Source organism: Puma concolor, chromosome C2 (assembly GCF_028749965.1).
Source record: "Puma concolor isolate L17-30 chromosome C2, mPumCon1.1.hap2, whole genome shotgun sequence".
Classification (NCBI taxonomy): domain Eukaryota; kingdom Metazoa; phylum Chordata; class Mammalia; order Carnivora; family Felidae; genus Puma; species Puma concolor.
In genome coordinates this window covers 158,645,134-158,665,814 of record NC_141675.1, presented here as the reverse complement: position 1 = coordinate 158,665,814, position 20,681 = coordinate 158,645,134, and the positions used below count along the sequence as shown (strand labels likewise).

The 20,681-nt window shown below is 62.3% G+C and overlaps 1 protein-coding gene across 4 annotated transcripts in view; it reads left to right on the top strand.

Moving 5' to 3' along the window:
* UBE2G2 (ubiquitin conjugating enzyme E2 G2) overlaps positions 1–2,093 on the top strand; it is a 39,511-nt gene extending 37,418 nt beyond the window's left edge. For all 4 annotated transcript variants that reach the window (XM_086676141.1, XM_086676143.1, XM_086676144.1 and 1 more), the window contains one exon: positions 478–2,093. In XM_086676141.1, coding sequence (XP_086532267.1) covers positions 478–590 — 113 coding nt within the window. In that variant the 3' untranslated portion in view covers positions 591–2,093. The remainder of the gene's footprint in view (positions 1–477) is intronic.
* The last annotated feature ends 18,588 nt before the right edge of the window (positions 2,094–20,681 follow it).

The following is a 20,681-nucleotide window of genomic DNA, read 5'->3' as shown; positions in this document are numbered from 1 at the left end:
TCAGGCGTCCCCCTCGGCCGGACGTCGGCCTCGCAGGGTCCTTCGGCGGGAGCCGGGTGGGCGGCGGTGGGGAGGAGTGGGCCACGCAGAGCACCGACCGTGAGGCCGGAGGGGTGGGCGGCGGGTCGTCTGGAGCTCACTGCGCGGTGGGGACCCAGTGTTCCCAGAGCAGGACTGAGAACGCAGGCTGGCTCTCGGAGACCCTCGGGAGGCAGGGGTCACGAGGGCGGGTCTTCATGCGGTGTCCCTGACCTCACGCCACCTCCGGCCTCCCTGTCTCGCGGGTGAGGAGGCTCCCGTCCGTCTTTCAGAGAGCTGATCTCCTTCCCTGGCGGTTCACAGACACCAGCACCTGTCCTTCGTGTCTGGGACATGGTTCCAGAAGGATCGCAGGTGTTCTCGAGTGAAGCGGGAGACCTCGCCGGGCCCTTGCCCTCTGGCGCCCTTTCACACGGAGCGCCTGTCCGTCTCTTTCAGAGCCCAACGACGAGAGTGGCGCCAACGTGGATGCTTCCAAGATGTGGCGGGACGACCGGGAGCAGTTCTGCAGGGTCGCCCGGCAGCTGGCGCAGAAGTCCCTGGGGCTGTGAGGCCCCGGCCCACACATGGACACGCGCAGTGACAGTGACACCCTGTGCCGGTACCCAAAAAGGCGAGCTTGCAGAAGCACAGCGTCTGGTTTTTCCCTGCCTTTCCCGCTCCAAACAGGCTTCTCTTCTGAAATGGTGATTTATGTAGGATGATGACGCCGGGCGCAGTTTTCCCCGTATTCGCGTGGGTGGTCGGAGCCCTCGCCACTGCCCCTCCCAGCCGGGGCCCCGCATGCCCCGTCGGTAGTGGCTTCCCTTCCGTCTGCCGGGCAGGGGGCGGCCAGAACCAGTTGTCCTTCTGAAGAAGCAGCAGAGGGTGGGCGGGACAGCTCTGGCCTTGCTCCCCGCGTGCCCCAGGGGGACGGCTGTCTGCGTCCCTGCTTTCTAGTGCTTCGGGGGTGTTGTCCTTGTCATCTGGTTACAGCTTTTTGTTTGTCGCGCATTACAAACTATCACACATGCTTTCAGGAAATAAATACTTCTTAAAAATGTGGATTAATGAAAAACGGGGTGTGTACGAGAGAGGTTTACTGCTGGTCGTAAGGACTGACCGCTTCTTCCTGGTCCCGTTTAGCGAAGAGGTACACCGATGGCCGGGTTTACTGGCACATCACAGGGCGGGAGCACGCGAGACTGGACGTTTTGGTCAGTGTCTTCTGGACGCACAGGGGTCTGTCTTTTCCACATAAACATGGGGAGACGTTCTGTACGTCGTGGCCGCAGCAGGAATGTTCATTATTGAGACAGTTCTTTTCACTTGGGGCTGGAAGGGAATGTGCACCCCTAGTGAGCGCAGAGGCGTGCCTTATCCCAACCTTGACCGGGGCCGGGGGCGGGGGCAGGGCACTCAGTGTGGGGTGTGATGTCCCTGCCCTGGCACCAGGGGCTCCGTTCTAAGCAATAACAGATCTGTTGCAGAATCAAGTATTTGGCCTGTCAGACAGGTTACGTCTAAATAGGAATTTCTATTTTTGAAATGGGGGACAGTCTACAGGACATACCGTGGGTTTTACTTCTCATCCTTCTCTCCTCAGTCGCGTGTCCAGCGGGCGGGAGTCCGTCTCACCGACACCTGACACAGGGTTGCTTGGTGTTCACGAGACTGGTGGACGGGGCTCCGTCCATGCTGGCTCTGTAAGGAAAACAAATTCTTTCTCAGAAGGGAACCACTTCAGATTTGGAATTCAGTACGAGAACTTGTATTTGGAAGGGGATCAGGAAGGGAGAGGGGTTGTACCTGAATAGTATTTGCGGGCGTATTAAATGAGATGCGGCCCTCTCCATGGAGAGGGAAGGACTGGTCCGTGGACACGGCTGGTGTGCGGGCGCTGTGGCCACGGGGTTTCCATGAAATCTGGAGAAGGGAGAGAGGCGATCTCTCTGCAAGCAAAATATTTTTATTCACTTGTATTTATTAAATGGAAACAAAGAGAATCTCATGTCCTTACTTTGTGGTGGAGTTTAATTACTATGTTAAAAATAAAGTTATATATTTTCCCCCTATTCCGTACCGTATTTTTCCTTGTGGACTTTTATGTAACGCTACAGAATTTTGTGTAATCCTAGAAAACCGAAACTGGTTGTGCCCCGGGTCGGTGCCAGAGGCCTCGCAGCGAGGCGTGGCCGCAGCTGGAGCCCTTCGGGGCGCCCCTTTATTCTGGGGACCCGTGCCCTTCTTCCTCTCCTCCCCCTGCCGTGCTCCTTTGCGGGAGTTCTGGGTTCCCTAAGGGGCCCGGGTGTGCGGTTGGCGGCGGGGGCACGGGGGTGTGCGTGGGGCATGGGGGATGTGTGCGGATGTGCGGGGGCACGTGGGGGGAGTGGGGGTGTGCAGGGACATGGGGGTGCGTGGGACACAGGGGCGTGCACTGGGGGCACGTGGGGGTGCACGGGGGAATTGGGACACATGGGGGGTGTGCGGGGACACGCTCTCCCCAGCCTCTCCCTGGAGCCCGGTGCTTCCTGCCACTGGGCGGTGAGGAGAAGCCGGGGTGACGTTGAGACCACACGAGTTCTGCAGACATCAGAAGGCAGGCGACTCTGGCCCGAGCCTGCGGTGACCGTCGCTGTCGAGCTGGCCCTCGAATCTGGTTACTTACCTGGTGAGTGGAGGGCACAGAGGCCTGTTGGGAGGCTGGTCACTGGCCGGCTTCTGCTCTGGTGCTGCCCTCCCAGCTGCCTCACCGGCGGCCAGAAGCCCTGCTGTGTCCTCCACTGGGTGTGGAGTCCTGCCGACCCTCAGCTCGGAGAGGGAGTCCCGCGGCGGCCGCCCGCAGCGCCCCGTGCGACCCAGCTAGCCTCGTCTCCTGGACCCCAGGTGGGTGCCGGGCCCTCGCCTCCACCTCCTCCCGCCTGCCAGCCCCCGCTGCCTCTGGCTAAGCTACTCGGAGTTTCTGTGGCCCCTCTCCCTCTGGCTCCTGCTTCTCCTGCTTCCGAGGGGGGGGGGGGGCCCTGGAGCCCTCACTGACCTGCCCCCCCACCCCCCCACCCCGGGCCTCCTCGCCTGAACCAGGAGATACTGATGTCTGGGGCTGGGGTGGGGGGCGGGGTCAACACCGGGACTCCGCGGAAGCGCATGCATGCGGCAGGTGGCCGTGCTGGACGTGGGACACGTGTGGCAAGGCTCTTGTGCCCTCACCTTCCCTTTCGCCTGAACTGTGTCATCTCACACTGGGACACTCTAAGCGAAAGGAACCGGTGTTTAAACCACGAAGGGCGCGAAACGCACAGATTCCCAGTGGAGTCGGGTCTCCTGGCACGGTGAGGGGGGCGGGGCCTGGGGACCCTCGTGGGCAGCAGCCCCGCCTGCCCCCCCGCCCAGTGGATGCACAGGTCATGGAACCCCTGCCTTAGCTGCACATGAGGGGGCCTCTGTAGTTCTGGCTTCTCCCCTGGAGTCCCAGGGCATTGGGTCCTGCTCAGAAGGGGCTCAGTGCTTGGGGCTGGGAGAGGCCGGGCCACGGCCTGGCGAGGGCGGGGGTCTCAGTTGGTGGGAGATGGCGGGACCGTGCTGTCTCTCTTGAGGCGGCTGCTGCTGCCGTAGCCACCGACCTGTGTGCTGGCGTCGGGAGGTGCTGAGCCCCTGTGTCGCGCCGGCCCTGCCGTGGGCAGGCAGTTCGCGCAGCTGTGGGGCCGCCTGCCTTGTCAAGGCCGGGAGCCGGGCCAGCGGGTCTCAGAGGGGCTGGGCCCTGCCGGCTGGGGGTCGTGGCCCTGGAAGCTGCCAAGGTGACGGCACGGGCTCGCCCGCGCGGGGCAGAGGGGAAGGGTCTCCCGCGCTCCAGCGGCGGGTGCTCGGGGCCTGCCCCTCCGGCCCCCGTGGTGAGCTGTGTGTGCCCGCCGTGGTCCCCGGACTCCTGCTTGCCGCAGGCAGGCAGTGCTGACAGGTTCCTTCCGTGGCGTGCGTGTGCACGGGTTCACCTTTCTGGCAGCGGACCTGCTGTTGGAACCCATTGCGCTGGACACGAGAGACTGAGGGCCTGTCCCCTGCTGACGGCTCTTGAAACCCCGGGTAATGCGCGAATGGACTGGAGCACAGCCCACTCGGGGACTCTCCCGGGTTTCTCCCTTGGACCAGTTCCTGCCCGCTGGGACCAGTTCCACCTCCTCCCCGAGCGTGCCCCCGTCTCCATCAAGACCTCCATCAAGACTCGTTCCTGCACACGCGCTCACCCACCGCTCCTCCACGGCAAGCAGCCCCTGGAGCTGTGGGGGCTGGTTCCCAGCCACTTCCCAGGAAGCACGGTCCCCGGAGGGATGGCAGAGGCCGCGCCCGCCCGGGGGTCCCGCCGGGGGTCCGCCCATCTGGGACCCCAGAGCAGCAGAACCCAGCGCCCGCTGCCGGACCGTGGTGCTGCTCTGTTTGCTGCCGTGGCGGCAGCTGGGACGCACCTGTGGCAAGAACACCACCCCTGCGACCGGCGGGGCTGGGTCATGACGACTCGTGCCCTTAGCGTCTCCTCATCGCGAGCCTGCCTGCGGAGGCCGCGGGGCTGGGTGGCGATGCTGTGGCCCCGGGGGCCTGGGGAGCTGTGTTCCGGGCTCCAGCAAGGGGGCAGGGGTGGTCATGTCTCTGTGGTGGGCCGGCCCCCCCACCTGTGGCACGGGTCCTGACTGTCTGTCGGCACCCGGCGGGCTCAGCAGAACCACTAGAGGTGGGCTCGGCCTGGGTCGACGTGCCGCGCCCTGGGAGCAGGAGGGGGCGTCACAGCCAGCGGCCTCCCGGCCAGAGACCCTGCAGTCAGCCCACCTTCCCCGGGGCTCCTGGCGAGAGACTGACAGGCACAACCCCCGTTCGGTGTGATCGGGGAGCCTGGCCCCCAGCACTCGCTGGACACGGCCCGCGGACGCGGCTGGCTGTCACAACGGGCAGGTGTGTGCCCGGCGGATTCCAGCGGCAGAGGTGGGGGTGCGGCTCAACCGCCTCAGGCACGGCCCCTCCCTCCCTCCCTCCCTCCCCCTGCTGTGGAACAGATGGGGGAGGGGCAGTGGGCTATGAGGCGGGAGGGGCGGGCAGAGACAGGGCTGTGCGTGACAGGTGGGCCCCAGGCCCAGGGGGCTTCGCGTGCACACTCACAGCTGCACGCTCACACACGTGCAGACCTGGTTGTGTAGCTACATGCATCTGGCGTCGGGTCACAGCAGACACGCAGCAGGACCCTGTCCCAGTGCCGCAGGGAGCGTGGCCACCGCGTTCTGCGACGCTGCTGCCCCTCAGGGAGCGGCCGGGGCTGCCCGGGGCTGAGGGGACACGTGCAGAGGGGGCTGTAGGCAATCTAAGTGGCCCCATAAAGCACAAGCCTCGCTGCCTCACCCCACCCTCCCAGGAGCCACGGGGAGCCGCCTCGCTCACCCCCGGGCGAGTCCCGGGTACCCCCGCTCCTGGTCGTTCCTGGGGTGCGGCTGAGACGTGGCTCTGAGACGTGGCTCTGAGACGTGGCTCTGAGACGTGGCTCTGTGACGCGTGCCGTCCTGCCAGCCTCCCCCACCCGCGTCCCGCAGCCCCTCGTCCTCCCGGTTAACTTAACCTACCAGTGGGTTGGCTACACCTGCGGGTGTTCTGTGTGCAAGCCGTCCTCCTGTTTCTGGGGCCGTCCAGCGTGGTTGGGGTGCGTCCTCCCCGGAGCACGCGGCCCACGTGGGCCGGCTCGTGTCCTGTCGCGTGGCTGTGTCCGTCCACGCCGGTGAGTGGGGACTCGGCTCTTCCTGGCTTGTCGTGTCTTAGTTTTGGCATCGGAGTGGCACGGGCCTCGGGGAGGGACCGTTCGTTCTTTGCTCCTGCAGGACAACCCGTTCCTGGAGAGTTTATAGGACTCAGGTGTGAACCCTCTCGGCTCTGCTCTCTTTGGGGAAAACTCCTTAACATTTAAAGCATCTATAGCCTTATAGTTAAAGTGGATTTCTTATAGATAGTGTAAATTTGGGTCTTTTAAACTCTTTTGTTTTGGGACACCTGGGGGGCTCAGTCGGTTGAGCATCCGACTTCGGCTCAGGTCATGATCTCGTGGTTCGTGGGTTCAAGCCCCGTGTCAGGCTCTGTGCTGACAGCTCAGAGCCTGGAGCCTGCTTCCGATTCTGTGTCTCCCTCTCTCTCTGACCCTCCCCTGCTCACGCTCTGTCTCTCTCTCTCTCTCTCTCGAAAATAAACATTAAAAACTACTAAAAATCTTTCATTTTTTTCTTTGAATTTTTAAGATGTATTTTTTAAGTAAAATCCATACCCAACGTGGGTGTCGAACTCACAGCCCTGAGATCAGGAGTCACAGGCTCCACCGACTGAGCCAGTGGGGCACCAGTTTTCATTATTTTTTTGCAATCTGACAATCTCCATCTTGTAACTAGTGTAATTATGTTTAACGTAATTATTGAGACATTTGGATTTGGTCTACTGTTTTATTCTTTGCTTTCTGTTTGTTACTTTGTTCTGGCTTTCTTATTCTCTTTTGGACTGTTTGAATAATTGTTAATATTCCATTTAGCTTATTTGTTTTTTAAATGTAACTTATTTGTATTAGTAAATAAATAGTGTTTTATTGGGTGTTGTATTAATCTTGTAGTGGTTGCTGGAGGGATTAGAGAAATTTTTCACAGTCCACATAGAGTCTCTATTTTACCAGTTTAAGTAAAACCTAGAACCCTTCCAGCCACACAGGACCCTTTTCCGCCTTTGGATTTATCACATCTGCGCCCACCGGGCCACCCCAGAGGATGCTCTGGCTTTCCCTTTCTGTGATTATTTTAAAGAATCTGAGGGAGGAAGGAGCATATTACACTCACTGAGATATTTGTGATTTGTTTTCTTCATGTGTGTCCGAAGGCCAACACTCCAGCGGGGTCCCCGTGCTGAGGTCCCTGTGCTGGGGTCACCTTGCCAGGGTCCCTGTGCTAAGGTCCCTCTGCTGGGATCCCTGCGCTGGGGTCCCTGTGCCAAGGTTCCTGTGCTGCGGTCGCCTTGCCAGGGTCCCTGTGCCAAGGTCCCTCTGCTGGAGTCCCTGTGCTGGGGTCACTGTGTCGGGGGTCCCTGCTCTGGGGTCCTTGTGCTAAGGCGCCTCTGCTGGGATCCCTATGCTGGGGTCACTGTGCTGGAGTCACCGTGCCGGGGTCCCTGTGCTGGGATCTCTATGCTGGGGTCTCTGTGCCAAGGTCCCTGTGCTGGGATCCTTGTGCTGGGGTCATCATGCCGGGGTCCCTGTGCCGGGGTCGCTGTGCTGGGCCCCCCGTGCTGGGCCTGCCGAGCGCCTTCAGCATGGGAACAAGCTGCCAGCGCAGATTCTCTGTGCTTCGTCGACTGGGACGGGGCTCGTTTGCCTTTCTTCCTGAAGGTGTCTCCCTCCGGGACTGGGGCTGCCCGCCTTCATACCGCGGTGCTGCAGCCCGCTGCCCGCACTCAGCTGGTTTCGGATGAGAGACGCCTGTGGACTCCGGCGGCTGCCCGCTCGGTGTAATCACCCTGCCCGCCGACCGCTTGCAGGCCGCCTTCCTTGCTTTGGTTTTCAGGAGTTGGATGACGTTTCTGGTCGTGGCTTTCGGTGACTTTGTCCTCTTGAGGTTCCGCTGGGCTGTGTCAGTACATAGGCTTCTGTGTTTGCCAAGTTTGGGGAGTGTTCAGCCATCGTTTCTTCACCGGTTGTTTCTGCACAGATCTTTTCTGTCCGCCTGGGGCCCCTGTGCGTGGACGCCAGGCCCGTCGCCTGGAAGCCTCTTCTCCTCCTTCAGGACGGTTGCTTCACCCCGACGGTCTTGAGTCCGCTGACGGTCCTCTGTGCGGTCTCCACTCAGCCGTCGAGTCCTCAGGGTAAAATCTTTGTTTCACGTGTTGTGTTCTCTTTTGCTCTAGCATTAGGGGTGTGTGTGTGTGTGTGTGTGTGTGTGTGTGTGTGTGTGGCGAGAACATCTCTCTCGGCCCCGCTCAGCGTGTCCCCTTGAGTGGCCAGAACGTGGAGCATTACATGTCCTGCTGGCGGGAAGGTTTCAGTCGTATGAGGATGTTCTGAGCGTCGTGTTTGCCGACTCTGGTTCGGTCAGGGTGTCTGGGGATCTGCTGCTCCAAGGTGGGGAGTCGGCCCCGCAGGTGCGCCCTGGTCCCCCCTGCCTCTGGGCACTGGCTCCGGGGCCAGCCCGGGTCCCACGGCCTTGGCTGTGCGGCCCGGCTGTGTCAGGGGCAGAAGGGGCCTGGGGGTGGCTGGCATCCCACGTTAGGGCTCGCAAGATTTTCTGTGCTTCAGGCCCGCTCTGTGCGTGGCGTCGGGGTGGGGGGGCAGGGCCTGGTCCAGCAGACCCCCTGCTCCGGCGCCCTCTCTGCCGTCCCCGCACCCTCCACGGGGCCCCCTCGCCCTTCTGGCACAATCCGAAGTTCCGGGCGGCCAGCTTGCTGGAGCGGCCGTCAGGCCAGGGAGTGGAGGGGGCGAGGGAAACAGCAGCTCCATCACAAGCGTGGGCAGCCGCAGTCCTTTCTCCTAGTCCCCGTGGCCAGGGATGTGGGTGTTCTCCTGGGTTCTGGGCTGCTGGGGCTGCAGGGGGGCCGCCCCGGGGCAGGGTGGGGTGGGACGAGGAAGGAGAGGAGAGGAGAGGGTTCCCCTCGTTCCTTGGCCCGTGGCCGACTTTGCCTGGACCTCTGCCTGGAAAGAGGGTTTGTCCTGGGGGATTTGCTGACCTGCCCACCCCGCCCGCAGTCCTGCTGGGCCGTACCTGGTGCTGGGGGAGCGGGAGGGAGCTGGGCCCGTGAGTGAGTGGGTCCCGGCCGAGCCCGACTCTGTCCTGGTCCGCCCACCCTGCTGTGCTTCGTGGGTCCAAGGCCGCTTCTCCCGTTCTGTCTGTGTGAGGTTGGGGTCGTCATCGGGGGAGAGGCCGTGGCGGCTCCGTGCGGGTGCCTCCCATGTGCAGCCTCCCGGCCTCCGGCTTCTGAGCGGCGCCCTCGTTCCAGCAGTCAGCCTTGCTGCGGGACCCGCGCTGTGCCCGCCGGTTGTCAGCACCTCCTCAGGGTCCTCCCCGTGCCCCCCCCCCCTCCTGGTGCCTTCATTAAGTTCTCCATCAAACCGGGGAGGTTTTGTTCACGATCTCAGTGTTTCTCTGTCCCGTTCATACTCCCTTCTCCTTCGGGCACACCAGCCACGCGAGGGACGGGACGTTCGGGATCGTCTGGGTCCCCGGGCTGCTTACTTGCCACCGGCCTGGTTTCCTCTTCCTCAGTTGGCTCATTTGTGTTCACCTGTGTGCTGGTCAGGCCCACCCCGTGAGTCCTTCATTTCGGGTGTTCCGGACCTGACAAGTGCAGTTCGCGTTGGTTTAGCTTCTGTTTCTCTGCCGAGATTGCTCGCCTTTGTATTACTGCTTCTCCTTCCCGTTCGTTACCTGGCCGTCCTCAACACCTGCTTCCGGCCTCCCTGCACCTGCGCCGTCTGGGGGCGCTTCTCGCCCACCCCTCCGTCGCCGGGACGCTCCCTCCACACGCGTGCCCTGAACTTGCTGCCGAGACGGTGCCGGCCCTGGGATCTCCTCCCCTGACGGGCGCTGACGCTCCGTCACGCGTGTCCCCGTTGGCCGGAACTCGGCCTCAGCCGAGGACCTGGGGCCCCGTCGCCCTGCAGCTCGTTCTCCAGCGCCCTCCGCCCTCACTCTGCCCCGACCCCTGCCTGCCGCGCTCAGCCTGGAGTCCAGCTCCCTGGGAAGGGACCCGGGCACCCGCAGCCTCACGCTCCCGTCTGTGGGGCTCACGGACTCCAGACCTCGTGCGCTGTGCCTGGGGCCCCCGTGCCCGGTGCCCGCCCCGTGTGCCGGCGGTTTGGGGCACAGGCACTGGCCCGGGACCGGTCGCCGTCACAACCGTGGTGGGAGCCCCGGGGACGGTCGTCTTGGCTTGTTGTGGCTGATGCGTGTTGTCTTCATAGTTGGACAGACACGAAGATCCGGGCCTCGGTGGAGCTGCTGCCTGCCCTGTGCTGGTGCATCTCTGCCCGGGTTCCAGGCTGCCGGGCCGGCTCACGCGCCTCCTCGCAGACTGGGTCTGGGAAGGGGGTACCGAAGTAAATGCAGCTTTGTTTTCTTACTTGTTTTTAAATTTAAAATCTTTATTTTGAGAGAGAGGGCATGTGAGTGGGGGAGAGGGGCAGAGGACGAGAGAGAGAGAGAGCGAGAACCCCAACAGGCTCTTCACTCCGTGTGGAGCCTGACCAGGGCCTTGATCCCATGACCCTGGGGTTATGACCTGAGCCGAAATCAAGAGGCAGATGCTCAGCTGTCTGAGTCCCCCACCTCCCCGGCGCCTTAAATACGGTTTTGATTCCAGTTTTTCACCCTTTAGAGATCACTTTTTTTGTTAAATGTTTATTTTTGAGAGAGAGACAGAGACCGAGCACAAGTGGGGGAGGGGCAGAGAGAGAGGGAGACACAGAATCCAAAGCGGGCTCCAGGCCCCGAGCTGTCAGCACAGAGCCCGACGCGGGGCTCGAACCCACAGACGGAGAGGTCGTGACCTGAGCCGAAGTCGGGTGCTCAACTGACCGAGCCACCCAGGTGCCCCTGAGATCACTTTTAAAGTATATTTCACACAAATTTTTGGCTTAGACTGTCGTCTGTATGAACTCACGCTGTTCTGGGGCCTCGCACAGACGTATTCAAAGAGGCAGAGAGGACCCGAGCCCCAACATGGCAAGGCCACTGAGCACCTGTGCCTGGCCCGCTGGACCACGGGGGCGTGCTTAGTGGACTGCACAAGGGGTTGTCCGCCACCTGGGCCAGGCCCCCCGGGAGGCGCGGTCCCTGGGGAGCAGCACGGGGTTTCCAGCCACTCTGCCGGCATGGCTGGGGGAGGGGATAGATTGGAGCGCAGAGGGCGTGCAGGCCCTGGCTGTGTGTGCCCCTCAGAGCTGCTCTGCAGGGAGCTGGGCTGAGCCAGTGTGGGGTGGGGGTGGGGGAGCAGGGGGAGGGGTGGTGCCGAAGCCTCCTCACGGGGGCCAGGTGAGGGGCTGGGGTGCAGAAGGGGTTGGGAGACTGCGCTGGCAGTGCGGGGTGGGTGTGCCCTGTCCCAGCGTTCCCAGATCCACCTTCTGGAAAGTTCCCTCGTGCTGCTGAGTGGAAGGGTGGGTGGGAGGAGGAGACCGGAGAGAGGGAGCTGGGAGAGCACCCGGGCAGGGGCGAGGGGGCCCAGGGGCCAGCTGGTGCCACGGGAGAGGCCACCCCAAGTGTCCGTGTCCGGGCTGGACAAGCAGGCAAGCTCCCCGTGCACGGATTCACGTCTGAGCGTCCGAAAGGCCCGCGCGGAGGCCACCACTTTGCACGCTGCACGAGAGACGCACGACGGAGGCCGCCGCCGGCCGGCCGGCCGGCCGCCCCTGTCCCCGCCACCACCGCGCCCGGCTTGGTGTCCAGTCCCCCAGATAGGGCCTGACCGCCTTCAGGTGTTTCCACGTACCCTCGAGAGAATGATTACAAAGTAATTAACCTAAATTTAGCCTGCTCGTCGCAATAAATCAGCCACATGAATCATGTGCAGCGTGCCAGCCTGCACACGCTCGGCTTCCAGGGGAATGTCACCGCAGGGGAGGGGCCCTGCCGCCTCCATCGGGGGAGGCGGACCCCTGCGCACACCTGTCTGCATCTCGGCAGACCGCGGGTGGCACAGGGGTCGCATCCGAGGCTCCTGCCCGGAGCTCCCGCACGACGGAGTCTGCCTTGGGCACGGGCCGGCCCCCCGCCCGGCCAGTGTGGCCCAAGGAGCCTGCATTCCAGGAAGGGGATCCTCTGATGTAGAACCCGGCGAGGGGGTGAGGGTGTCTCAGGGCCCAGCCTCGGTGGCCACTCGTGCTGCCGTTGGGTGTCCCCAGACTGCGTGTGACTTGGTGGGGCGTCCACAGCGGGAGCTGCTTCTGTCAGCCAGGGTGGCCTGGTGCTTCGCGGAGGCACCCCCAAACCTCAGGGCTTTGTGCCGGTGCAGCGGTCCCACAGGACCACGTGGACCGGCTGGTGGAGCCCCTTGCTCCACGTGGCCCTCCAGGGAGACAGCAGAGGGCTCAGAGGCAGCGCACAAGGGGGCTACCGCAGGGGCACGTGGGGAGACCAAAACGCTGGGCTAACAAACTATGAAATAAGTTCCCATCCCCCATCTTTTTGTTTTTAAATTTTTTTAATGTTTATTTATTTTTGAGACAGAGAGAGAGCATGAGCAGGGAAGGGGCAGAGAGAGAGGGAGACCCAGAATCAGAAGCAGGCTCCAGGCTCTGAGCTGTCAGCACAGAGTCCGACGCGGGGCTCAGACTCACGGACCGCGAGCTCATGACCTTAGCCGAAGTCAGAGGCTTAACCAACTGAGCCACCCAGGCGCCCCCCCATCCCCCATCTTGACGGAGATACTCCCGGGCCTGACGGCAAAACGTGAAAACACACGGAGTTTAACTGTTACCGTGCGGGTCTGGTTTTCTGTGTATAGACAAACGTTATTTATGTGTTATATATTTATCCCATAAAATTTATATTCCTTACCCTTATTTCAACACAGTCATTAATTATATTATTTAAGATTTTCATCAAATATCTATTAACAGTGTTGGTCTAAAATATCTTGGGGCTCCTGGGCGGCTCAGTCGGATGAGCGCCCCCTTTGGCTCAGGTCACGATCTCGCAGTTTGTGAGTTCGAGCCCCGCGTCGGGCTCTGTTCTGTGAGTGTGGAGCCTGCTTCAGGTCCTCTGTCCTCTTCTCTTTGCTCCTCCCCATCTTTGTTCTCTCTCTCTCTCTCTCTCTCTCTCTCTCTCTCTCTCTCAAAACAAATAAAACGTAAAAAATTAAAATTTGTTTAAAAACTATAATTATGTCCAAAGTATACCAAATGTGAATACATTTCCATGTACTATGTAAATTAAAGTTAGATATAAAAATTAAAAAGTATTTTTCAGTGTTTTCAAAGTTATTTTCTGCTAACGCATTTAAATGTATATCCTGAGATTAAAAATGCAAATTACAATTTGTAAAACACAGATTACATTAATGAATATAAAACGTAAATAAAAATTATTAAATGTAACCTTTTGATACTCTTAAGTTTTTGAAAATGACTTGGAGGTGCTTTAAAGAGACCACGTGTGATCTGAATGTTCTGCGTGAGGGTGTCACTGGCTGTCGTGCGAGCCGGTCTCGGGGGTTTCAGGATGTGAGTGCCCCCAGGGTGACCTGAGGTCCGCCCCTGAGGACCCTCGAGGCCACGGGCTAGAATGCTAAGTGGAGCCGAGATACGGTGGCCCCGCGCCGATTGTCACCTACACACAACTCCGCACGACCCTCCATCAAGTGGCTCCAACGTGGCCTGTGGCCCCGGGACCTGGGCGGTAGCCGTGTGGAGAATGCCGCAGAGGGCCTCGGGGCGGGCGCGGCAGCCGGTCCCCATGAAGGGTCCCCGCCCTGCCCTGCAGTAGGCGTGTTGTTTGTGACCTGCAGTGTGACGTGTGGGCTTCTGGGATGGGGGTCACTTTGAGCACGGCCTGCGGCCAGGAGCGGTCGCACTGGAGCTTGGTGCCAGGGCGTAGCCTCCCTGGGCCTGGAAGGCTTGGGGACCAGTGGTGCCCACACAGGTCTTAGACCGGGGCTCACCTCTCAGGGCCCCCCTCGCCTGGCTGTGACACCCCTACTCGCGGGGTGCGGGCACACCTGCAATCGGGGTGTCTTCCGGCTTGGAGTCCGCCAGCCAGGATTTTGCTCAGCTGTACTTAAAAACCAAACGGGGGCGCCTGGGGGGCTCGGTCGGTTAAGCGTCCGACTTCAGCCAGGTCACGACCTCGCGGTCCGTGAGTTCGAGCCCCGCATCGGGCTCTGGGCTGATGGCTCGGAGCCTGGAGCCTGTTTCCGATTCTGTGTCTCCCTCTCTCTCTGCCCCTCCCCCGTTCATGCTCTGTCTCTCTCTGTCCCAAAAATAAATAAATGTTAAAAAAATAAAAAAAAACAACCAAACAAACCCTATCGTTGCCTTTTAAATTTTGCAAACGCACGTGACAAACGTGGCTCTTCGGACCACTCCCATGTCCCCTCCCCCTGCCCAGGAAGTCAGAGGTGCATGTGGAAGAGGCGTGGGCCGCCCTCCCTGGGGGCCATCAGGAAGTGAAGAGTGGTTTCCCACCCACTTTTCGAACACAGCAAGCCCGGCGGGTTACAGGGTGAGTCCGGCGGTTCTGTGTCCCAGGTCTACGCCGGTCGGCCTCCGCCCCGACGGCCGTCGTCTCTGCGGGTCCTGGTTCACGAGGCCTGGTGCGCGGTGTCCCGAGTGCTCCCCGGAGGCCTGTTCCTCCAGCCCGTGCTCGCCTTTGCTTCTATGGGTGCGGGCACACCACTGGCTCTGTTCCGCCTCAGACGAGCCTCGGTGCCCCTGCTGGCCCGTTTTGGCTTGGACGGGTTTGGTTCTGATCACCCAGAGGATGCGTGTGTGGCACACCCGCTCTGCTGGCCGCTCCCCCAGGCTTCCCCGGCTCTGCTCAGCGCAGGGGCCGCTTTCCCAGGCGCCCCCTGCAGTTGGGGCTGTGGCCATGAAGAGGCGTCGCCCTTGGGGCATCCCAGCTCGCCGGGCGTGGGATCTAGGGGACATCCCGTCGCGGGGGCCCTGCGACCTGCCTTCTGTCTGGTGGGCTCAGCCAGGCCCGGAGCCCAGAAGCCCTCAGGAGCCAGCGGGGTTTCGCCTCCTCTCCCCGACGGCCTGGGGCTCCCGCCCAGGGGTCGGCCTCGGACGCACAGAGGAGGCCGATTGGTTTTGCAGCCGCCCTGCCCTCCTGGACATCGGGCCTTCTCAGACTCCCCCCCCCCCCCCCCCCCCACCGCCGCCCCGGGTCCAGCCTGGCTCCCGTGGCCACCTGCTCCCCGGGCACCTGCCCTCCAGCTGCCCGCCTCCAGCTCTTCTGCCCCAAACCTGCTAGCCAGGAGCAGCCCCTGCCGCCTCGGAGCCTGCCACCTCTCACACGCGCCCTGTGCGCTCAGACCACTCCACTCCCTCCCTACCTCGCCCGCCCTCTGCTGGACCGTGACCGTGGCCTCTAGAAAAAAAAAAAAGTGAAAAAAGTTTAAAATGCTTAATGCAAAATCAGTTTGTGTTCATTTTGGAAACCCAGTTTGAGCGACTGGGAAAGGTGAAGGTTAGCACAGAGCGGGAGCTGCAGTAAACCCACCCCCCGTCCAGGCTCTCGCCTCCTGGCCTGCCCTGCGCTGGTCCCTGCACTCACACTTCGGTTCAGGCAAGAGCACGGTCCCCCTCCAGGGGAGCCCCGTCTGCAGCAAGTGGGGGCACTGCCCTCAGGGCGCTGCACCTGCGCCCTTCCAAGAGCGCCCTCCCGCCCCAGAGACACCACCGCCGCTTGGCCAGGCCTCCCTGTGGAGCCCCGGCCTCTGCTCTCACAAAATCTGGGGGGAAATGACACCTTTGTTCGCAGTCCTGATCATACCTAGGGTGAATGGGCCATGCCGCGGGCAGCTCGGAGGCTGAGGCCCCTGAGACCTCGTCTAGACGCCCTGGTGGGAAATGGGTCTTGAGGCCCTGGGGAGACGATCGTGGGTGCCTGGGCCTTGGCTGGCATCCAGGACCTCCCTACTCGTTCAGGGGCTTGCATACTCCGGCCATTGGCCATCTAGAACTTTCCCACACTTCTGAGCTGCAGTAGGAATGCCCACCCCTCTTCTCCGTCACTCCAGTCCTGCTCATTTAAACGTGAAGTTTGAGGGGCGCCTGGGGGGCTGTCGGTTAAAGCACCTGACTCTTGGTTTCGGCTCAGGTCACGATTTCACGGTTCATGAGTTCAAGCCCCGCGTCAGGCTCTGCACTGGCAGCATGGAGCCTGCTTGGGATTCTCTCTCTCTCCACTCCCCCCCCGCCCCCCCCGCCCCGCTCTCTGCCCCTCCCCCACTCATGTGCACATGTGCGTGCTCGCTCTCTCTCTCTCAAAAAAAGCTTTGAAAAAACAGTAAAGTTTAAAAATTAAAAAAGTAACTTGTATTTTGGTTGGGGAATCTCAAAGAAACGACAGGAAAGTCAACATGGGAGTTCTAATCCATTGCAAAATACTGAAAACCATCCTGCCTCTTCCTCAGGAGCCTGGCTGATTTTCAGGACGCAGCGCACCCCAGGGCCTTTGCTCTTTCCCCGCTGAGCCTGTCTTCTCTGCACACCCAGTGGTGGCTCCCTCGCCTCCTTCCCTCCAGTGTCGTTGCGGGCTGTCTGACCTCACCACTCCTAGATCGGACCCTCCCCAGCAGCCCCCATTTGTCTTGTTTGTCTGACTCAGCTACGTGAACAGGGGGCACGTGTCTTAGCTCAGGCTGCGTACGGAGCTCACAGACCGGCGGCAGCAAGGCCGAGATCAGGACGCCGCACGGTCGGCTTCTGGTGAGGCCTCCGTCCCGGGCTCGCCGGCGGCCGCCTGCTCGCTGTGTCCTCACGCGGCACAGAGAGAAGCAGACCCAGAATCTCTTCCTTCCTGTAAGGACACTAGTCCCATCACGGGGGCCCCTCCTTCATGACTGCATCTAAACCCACGTGCTGGGAGTGGGGCTTCGGGGTACACGGGCATTCAGGCCCCACGGCGTCTCACCCGGCCTTGACAAAGTGCCCGGCTTGGAGCCGCTGCCGTGTGCGTGTTCGTGGAGGGAGTGGTGGCTTCGGGTGACGGCATCTCGGGGTCCCCGCTTTCCGAGCCAGCTGCCTCACGAGGGAGGAAGTCGTCCAGGGCACCAGCGGCGTGCGGGTGGGAGCTCGGCCCCGGGGACCCGTGCTCCCAGCTGTGGGTTTCTGGGGCTTGTGGATGAATGCGCCTCTCCCTTTTTCCTGCTGGACTCTACAGAAGCCGCCGCACGGCGCCCTCTGTCTCTTTCTGCCTGGTGCCTTCCGTCCCTTCTTCGTCCGCACGTCTTTCTGGATGTGTTTTCTTCTCATCTATTTCCTACTCTGCTACTTGTCTTTTCAGCTGTGATTCAAACTCGCTGTCAGACCCATCCGTCAAGTCCTTGTCCTGTGACTGAGTGAGGGGGAAACTGAGGCGGGCAGGGCAACGGCTCCGAAAGATGTCCACGCCCCAGCCGAGCCCTGTTGAACGTGCTGCCTTCCCCGTCTTCACGTCTCACACGAGTGCGATTCACTTAGGGGTCTCAAGCTGGGAGGTGACCCTGGATTATCCAGGTGGGTCCCATGCATCACTGGGTCCTCATAAGAGCAGGCGGAGGGTCCGCGTCAGAGGAGATGTGACAGGGGCCGGGGAGCTGCTACGAGGGATGTGGCGCCTCTAGAAGCCTCTAGAAGGAGACGGAAGTCTCCTGGGGCTCCTTGGCTTTAGCCCCGGCACCTCGTCCAGAGCCCAGAGCGCGAGTCCTGTGATGGCTCGTGTGCTGCTGTGGGAAGCTAAGAGAGTCCCTGTGTTTTGGGTCCTGTGGCTCCCGTGTGGCTCCCGTGTGGCTCCCGTGTGGGGGTTTCAAACGTGCACATTTCACGTTCCACGGTTTCTGCTTTCTGGCAGGACCTCCGAGCCGGTCCCGGCTTTCACGTCTACCCGCTGCTCCCACGGCGGTGTCTCTGAGGGCCGGTCTCCGCTTTTTGTTGATTTGGTCGGTTTTTTTCACGTGGCGGTGTGGCCTTGCGTGTCTGTTCCCTTCGTCTGTTGGGCACTTTGTTTTAAGATGTGTTTGGAACAAGAGTTTGAGGCCCAGGACGTTACCCTGCGGGCAGGGTTTTGGACGGCCGTGCTGGGCCCCTGCGGACAGTAGCTCTGGGGGTGCTGAGCTCCGGGCCGAGGCCAGAAGTGGGGGAGTGCTCCCCTGGGGCCCCTTGTGGGGCGGGTCTGCCTGCTATCGTCAGAGCCGGGGCTCCCAGCCGCCCCCCCCCAGAGCACACCAGCTCCGAGCCCCGGCCTCTCTCTCTCTCGTTTGGTGCCCCCCACGGGTCTCGGCCTCGTGCTGCCCTGTACTTGGCTCTGCGGTCGCGTCAGCGAGGCGTTCGTCCCGTTTTCCTAGCCGTGAGCCACCCCCGGCGTGCGGAGAGAGCAGGCCACCTGGCTGCTGTGCGGAGGCGGACGCGTCCCCTCCCTGCAGCCCCGAGTCTGGTCCCCGGCCCGCCGCGTCCCGCCTCGCCTCCCTCACACCCTTGGCAGCCTTGGGCTTGCGTCCTGTGTCGAGGGCGCCCCGAGGAGCCGGCCTGTCGGGGGCGCCGCGTGACCAGAGAAGACTTGATGGAGGCTCACCCGACGGCCGTCATTCCGAGGTCAGACCACGGCATTCTTGGGGCGGCCCTGGGGCCGGTCAGGAACTTGGCCGGGGGACCGGCGGACCTGGGTCTGGTTCTGGCCCCACCGCTAAAAGGCTGCGTGCGCGACAGACGGAACTCGTTATCGCTGCTGCTCTTGTCCGCCACGCTGCCCCCGCGGCGCACAGAGCGGGACCCCCTGAGTCCTCGGGGGCCCGGTGCGTGGACAGTCGACTTCCCACTAAGCTGCTCCCTCGTGCTGCCCACCCCGCCGCGGGAGCAGCCCGCCGCCGGGGACGCCGGGACGGGCCCGGGCCTCCGAGCGGCGCTGGGGTGACGTGTGAGCCCCGGGGCTCCTCTCTCCTCCTGTGGGGGAGACGCGAGCCCGGACCAGTCGTGAGCTGCCTCATTAGCGACGGCACACGGCGGTGTCGCTCCCGGTGCTTTACCCTCGGAGCCAGAGCCGCACTCGGAACGTGTCCAGCCTCCTCCCATCCAGCCACCTGGAGATGCCATCATCCACCGTCTGCCTAGATCCTATCTTCCTGCCCTCAGCTTGCGTTCCCTGCGGCGGGAGGTGACTCAGACGCAGCCTCAGAATCTAGCGGGGCCGCTGTCCCTGCTGGCTAGACGGCCACGCACACGCACGTGCACACGCACACACACACACTCGCACACACGCATGGGCGCGGGCACGCGCCCCCATGCGCACACACATCACATACACACAGCCGTGAGCGGCGGCTTCCCTGGGCGCGGCTGGGCGGGGACAGGCCACCCCATCGCACTGGCTGTCACTCTGTAGGCAGTGGGCCCACGGGAGGTTTAGGGGTGGGGTGGGGCGGGGCGGGGGGTCAGCCGGGAGCTGCGGGGGTGGAGGCGGTGGGCGCATCCGAGAGGCTTTGAGGGCAGAAGCGACAGGGTTTGCCCAGGGGTCAGGAGTGGAAGACAGGGCAGGGGCCCGCTGTCTGAAGCCGTGGTCGGTGCTGGGGCCGTGCGGTCCGCAAGGGGCCTTGCTTCCCTAGGGCCTCCCCCAGTTCCCTCGTGGGGGTTGCCTGTCTCCCCAGCGTGCGGTCGGGCAGGACACCGGAGTGTGGGGTGTGAGCCTGGAGCCGAGGGTCCCGGGGACAGTCCGCCCCGAGCACGTTCCCGTCTCGGGATGGACGTCCCCGCGGCTCTGTGACCCCGAGCCTTCCACCCACCTCGGTCTCCCCACAGGAGACCCTGGAGCGCCCACCCCACGCGGTTGTAAACGCACATGTCCCGAGTTCAAAGGACAGCGGGTGAGAGGCACAGGTCCCCTTAAGCGAAACTGCCCGGGAAGTGTTCAGAGTTGCTGCTGGAGGGGCCGGGGCTCCGCCTGGACGTTCCTCGTTCAGTGCTTACCCCAGTCGGCCCTGTGGAGTTCTGGCGAACTCCATGGGAACGCTGCCTGCCACGCGCTGCTCCCTCGGGGACGTTCCCTGCCCCACGCGTCCGGCCCTGGGAAGAACGTCACCGGCACGGGCAGGTGGACTCCAGGGAGCAGCGGCCAGGCCGTCTGTCATACGCAGTGCCCTCGCCGCAGCTCGGCTTGCCCGGCGTTTGCTTCTGGACGCGGCTCCGTCCAGCCAGGCCGAGGGGTGACGCTGCTCCGGAGCTCAGCCGCTCTGGTGAGGCCAGATGAAATGCACGTGACAGTAACCATTTAACTGGGCGCCTGGCGGGCCCAGTCGCTAAGCATCTGACTTCAGCTCGGGTTGTGATCTCACGGATCGGATCGGATCGCGACTTTGAGTCCTGCTCCGGGTGACCCCGCTTCTCCCTCCGCTTCCCCTCCCCCTCCCTCCCCCTCCCCCGCCCAGGAGTCTCTGCCACTTGCTCACTTGCGCCCTTTCTCTCGCTCAAAAAAATTAACCATCTTGTGAACAGCTCAGTGGCATTCAGTACATTCACACTTTTGTGCAGCCGTGGCTTCTATCAGTTCCAGAACATTTCCGTCACCCAGAGGAAGCCCCGAGCCCGCTAGCGGTCCCCGCATCCCCTCCCCAACCCTGGCACCCCCCAGTCCACCTCCCCCCCCACCCCGCGGCTCTGCCTGTCCTGGGTGTTTCATGGGAGCCAAGCCTCACGCTCTCTGCTCTTTGGGGTCTGGCTTCTCTCGCTGCTGTGGCTTTGACCCTGGGACGACCTGGTTGTCCCGAGCGTGGGTTTGTGAACAACTAAGCGTTTTGTGGGAAATGTGGGTGCAGTGTGGCCCCTGGGCAGGGGCTGCATGTTGGGGAAATGGTTCTTGACCTTATTTTGTGATGTCTGCTCCCTGATGTCATGTGGAGCATGGCGTTGTCCTGTCCGTGCACTGCGGGACTGTGGGTCCGGGGGCTCTGACTTTGTGTGGAAGTTTCCACATCCTCCTTCCGCCTCT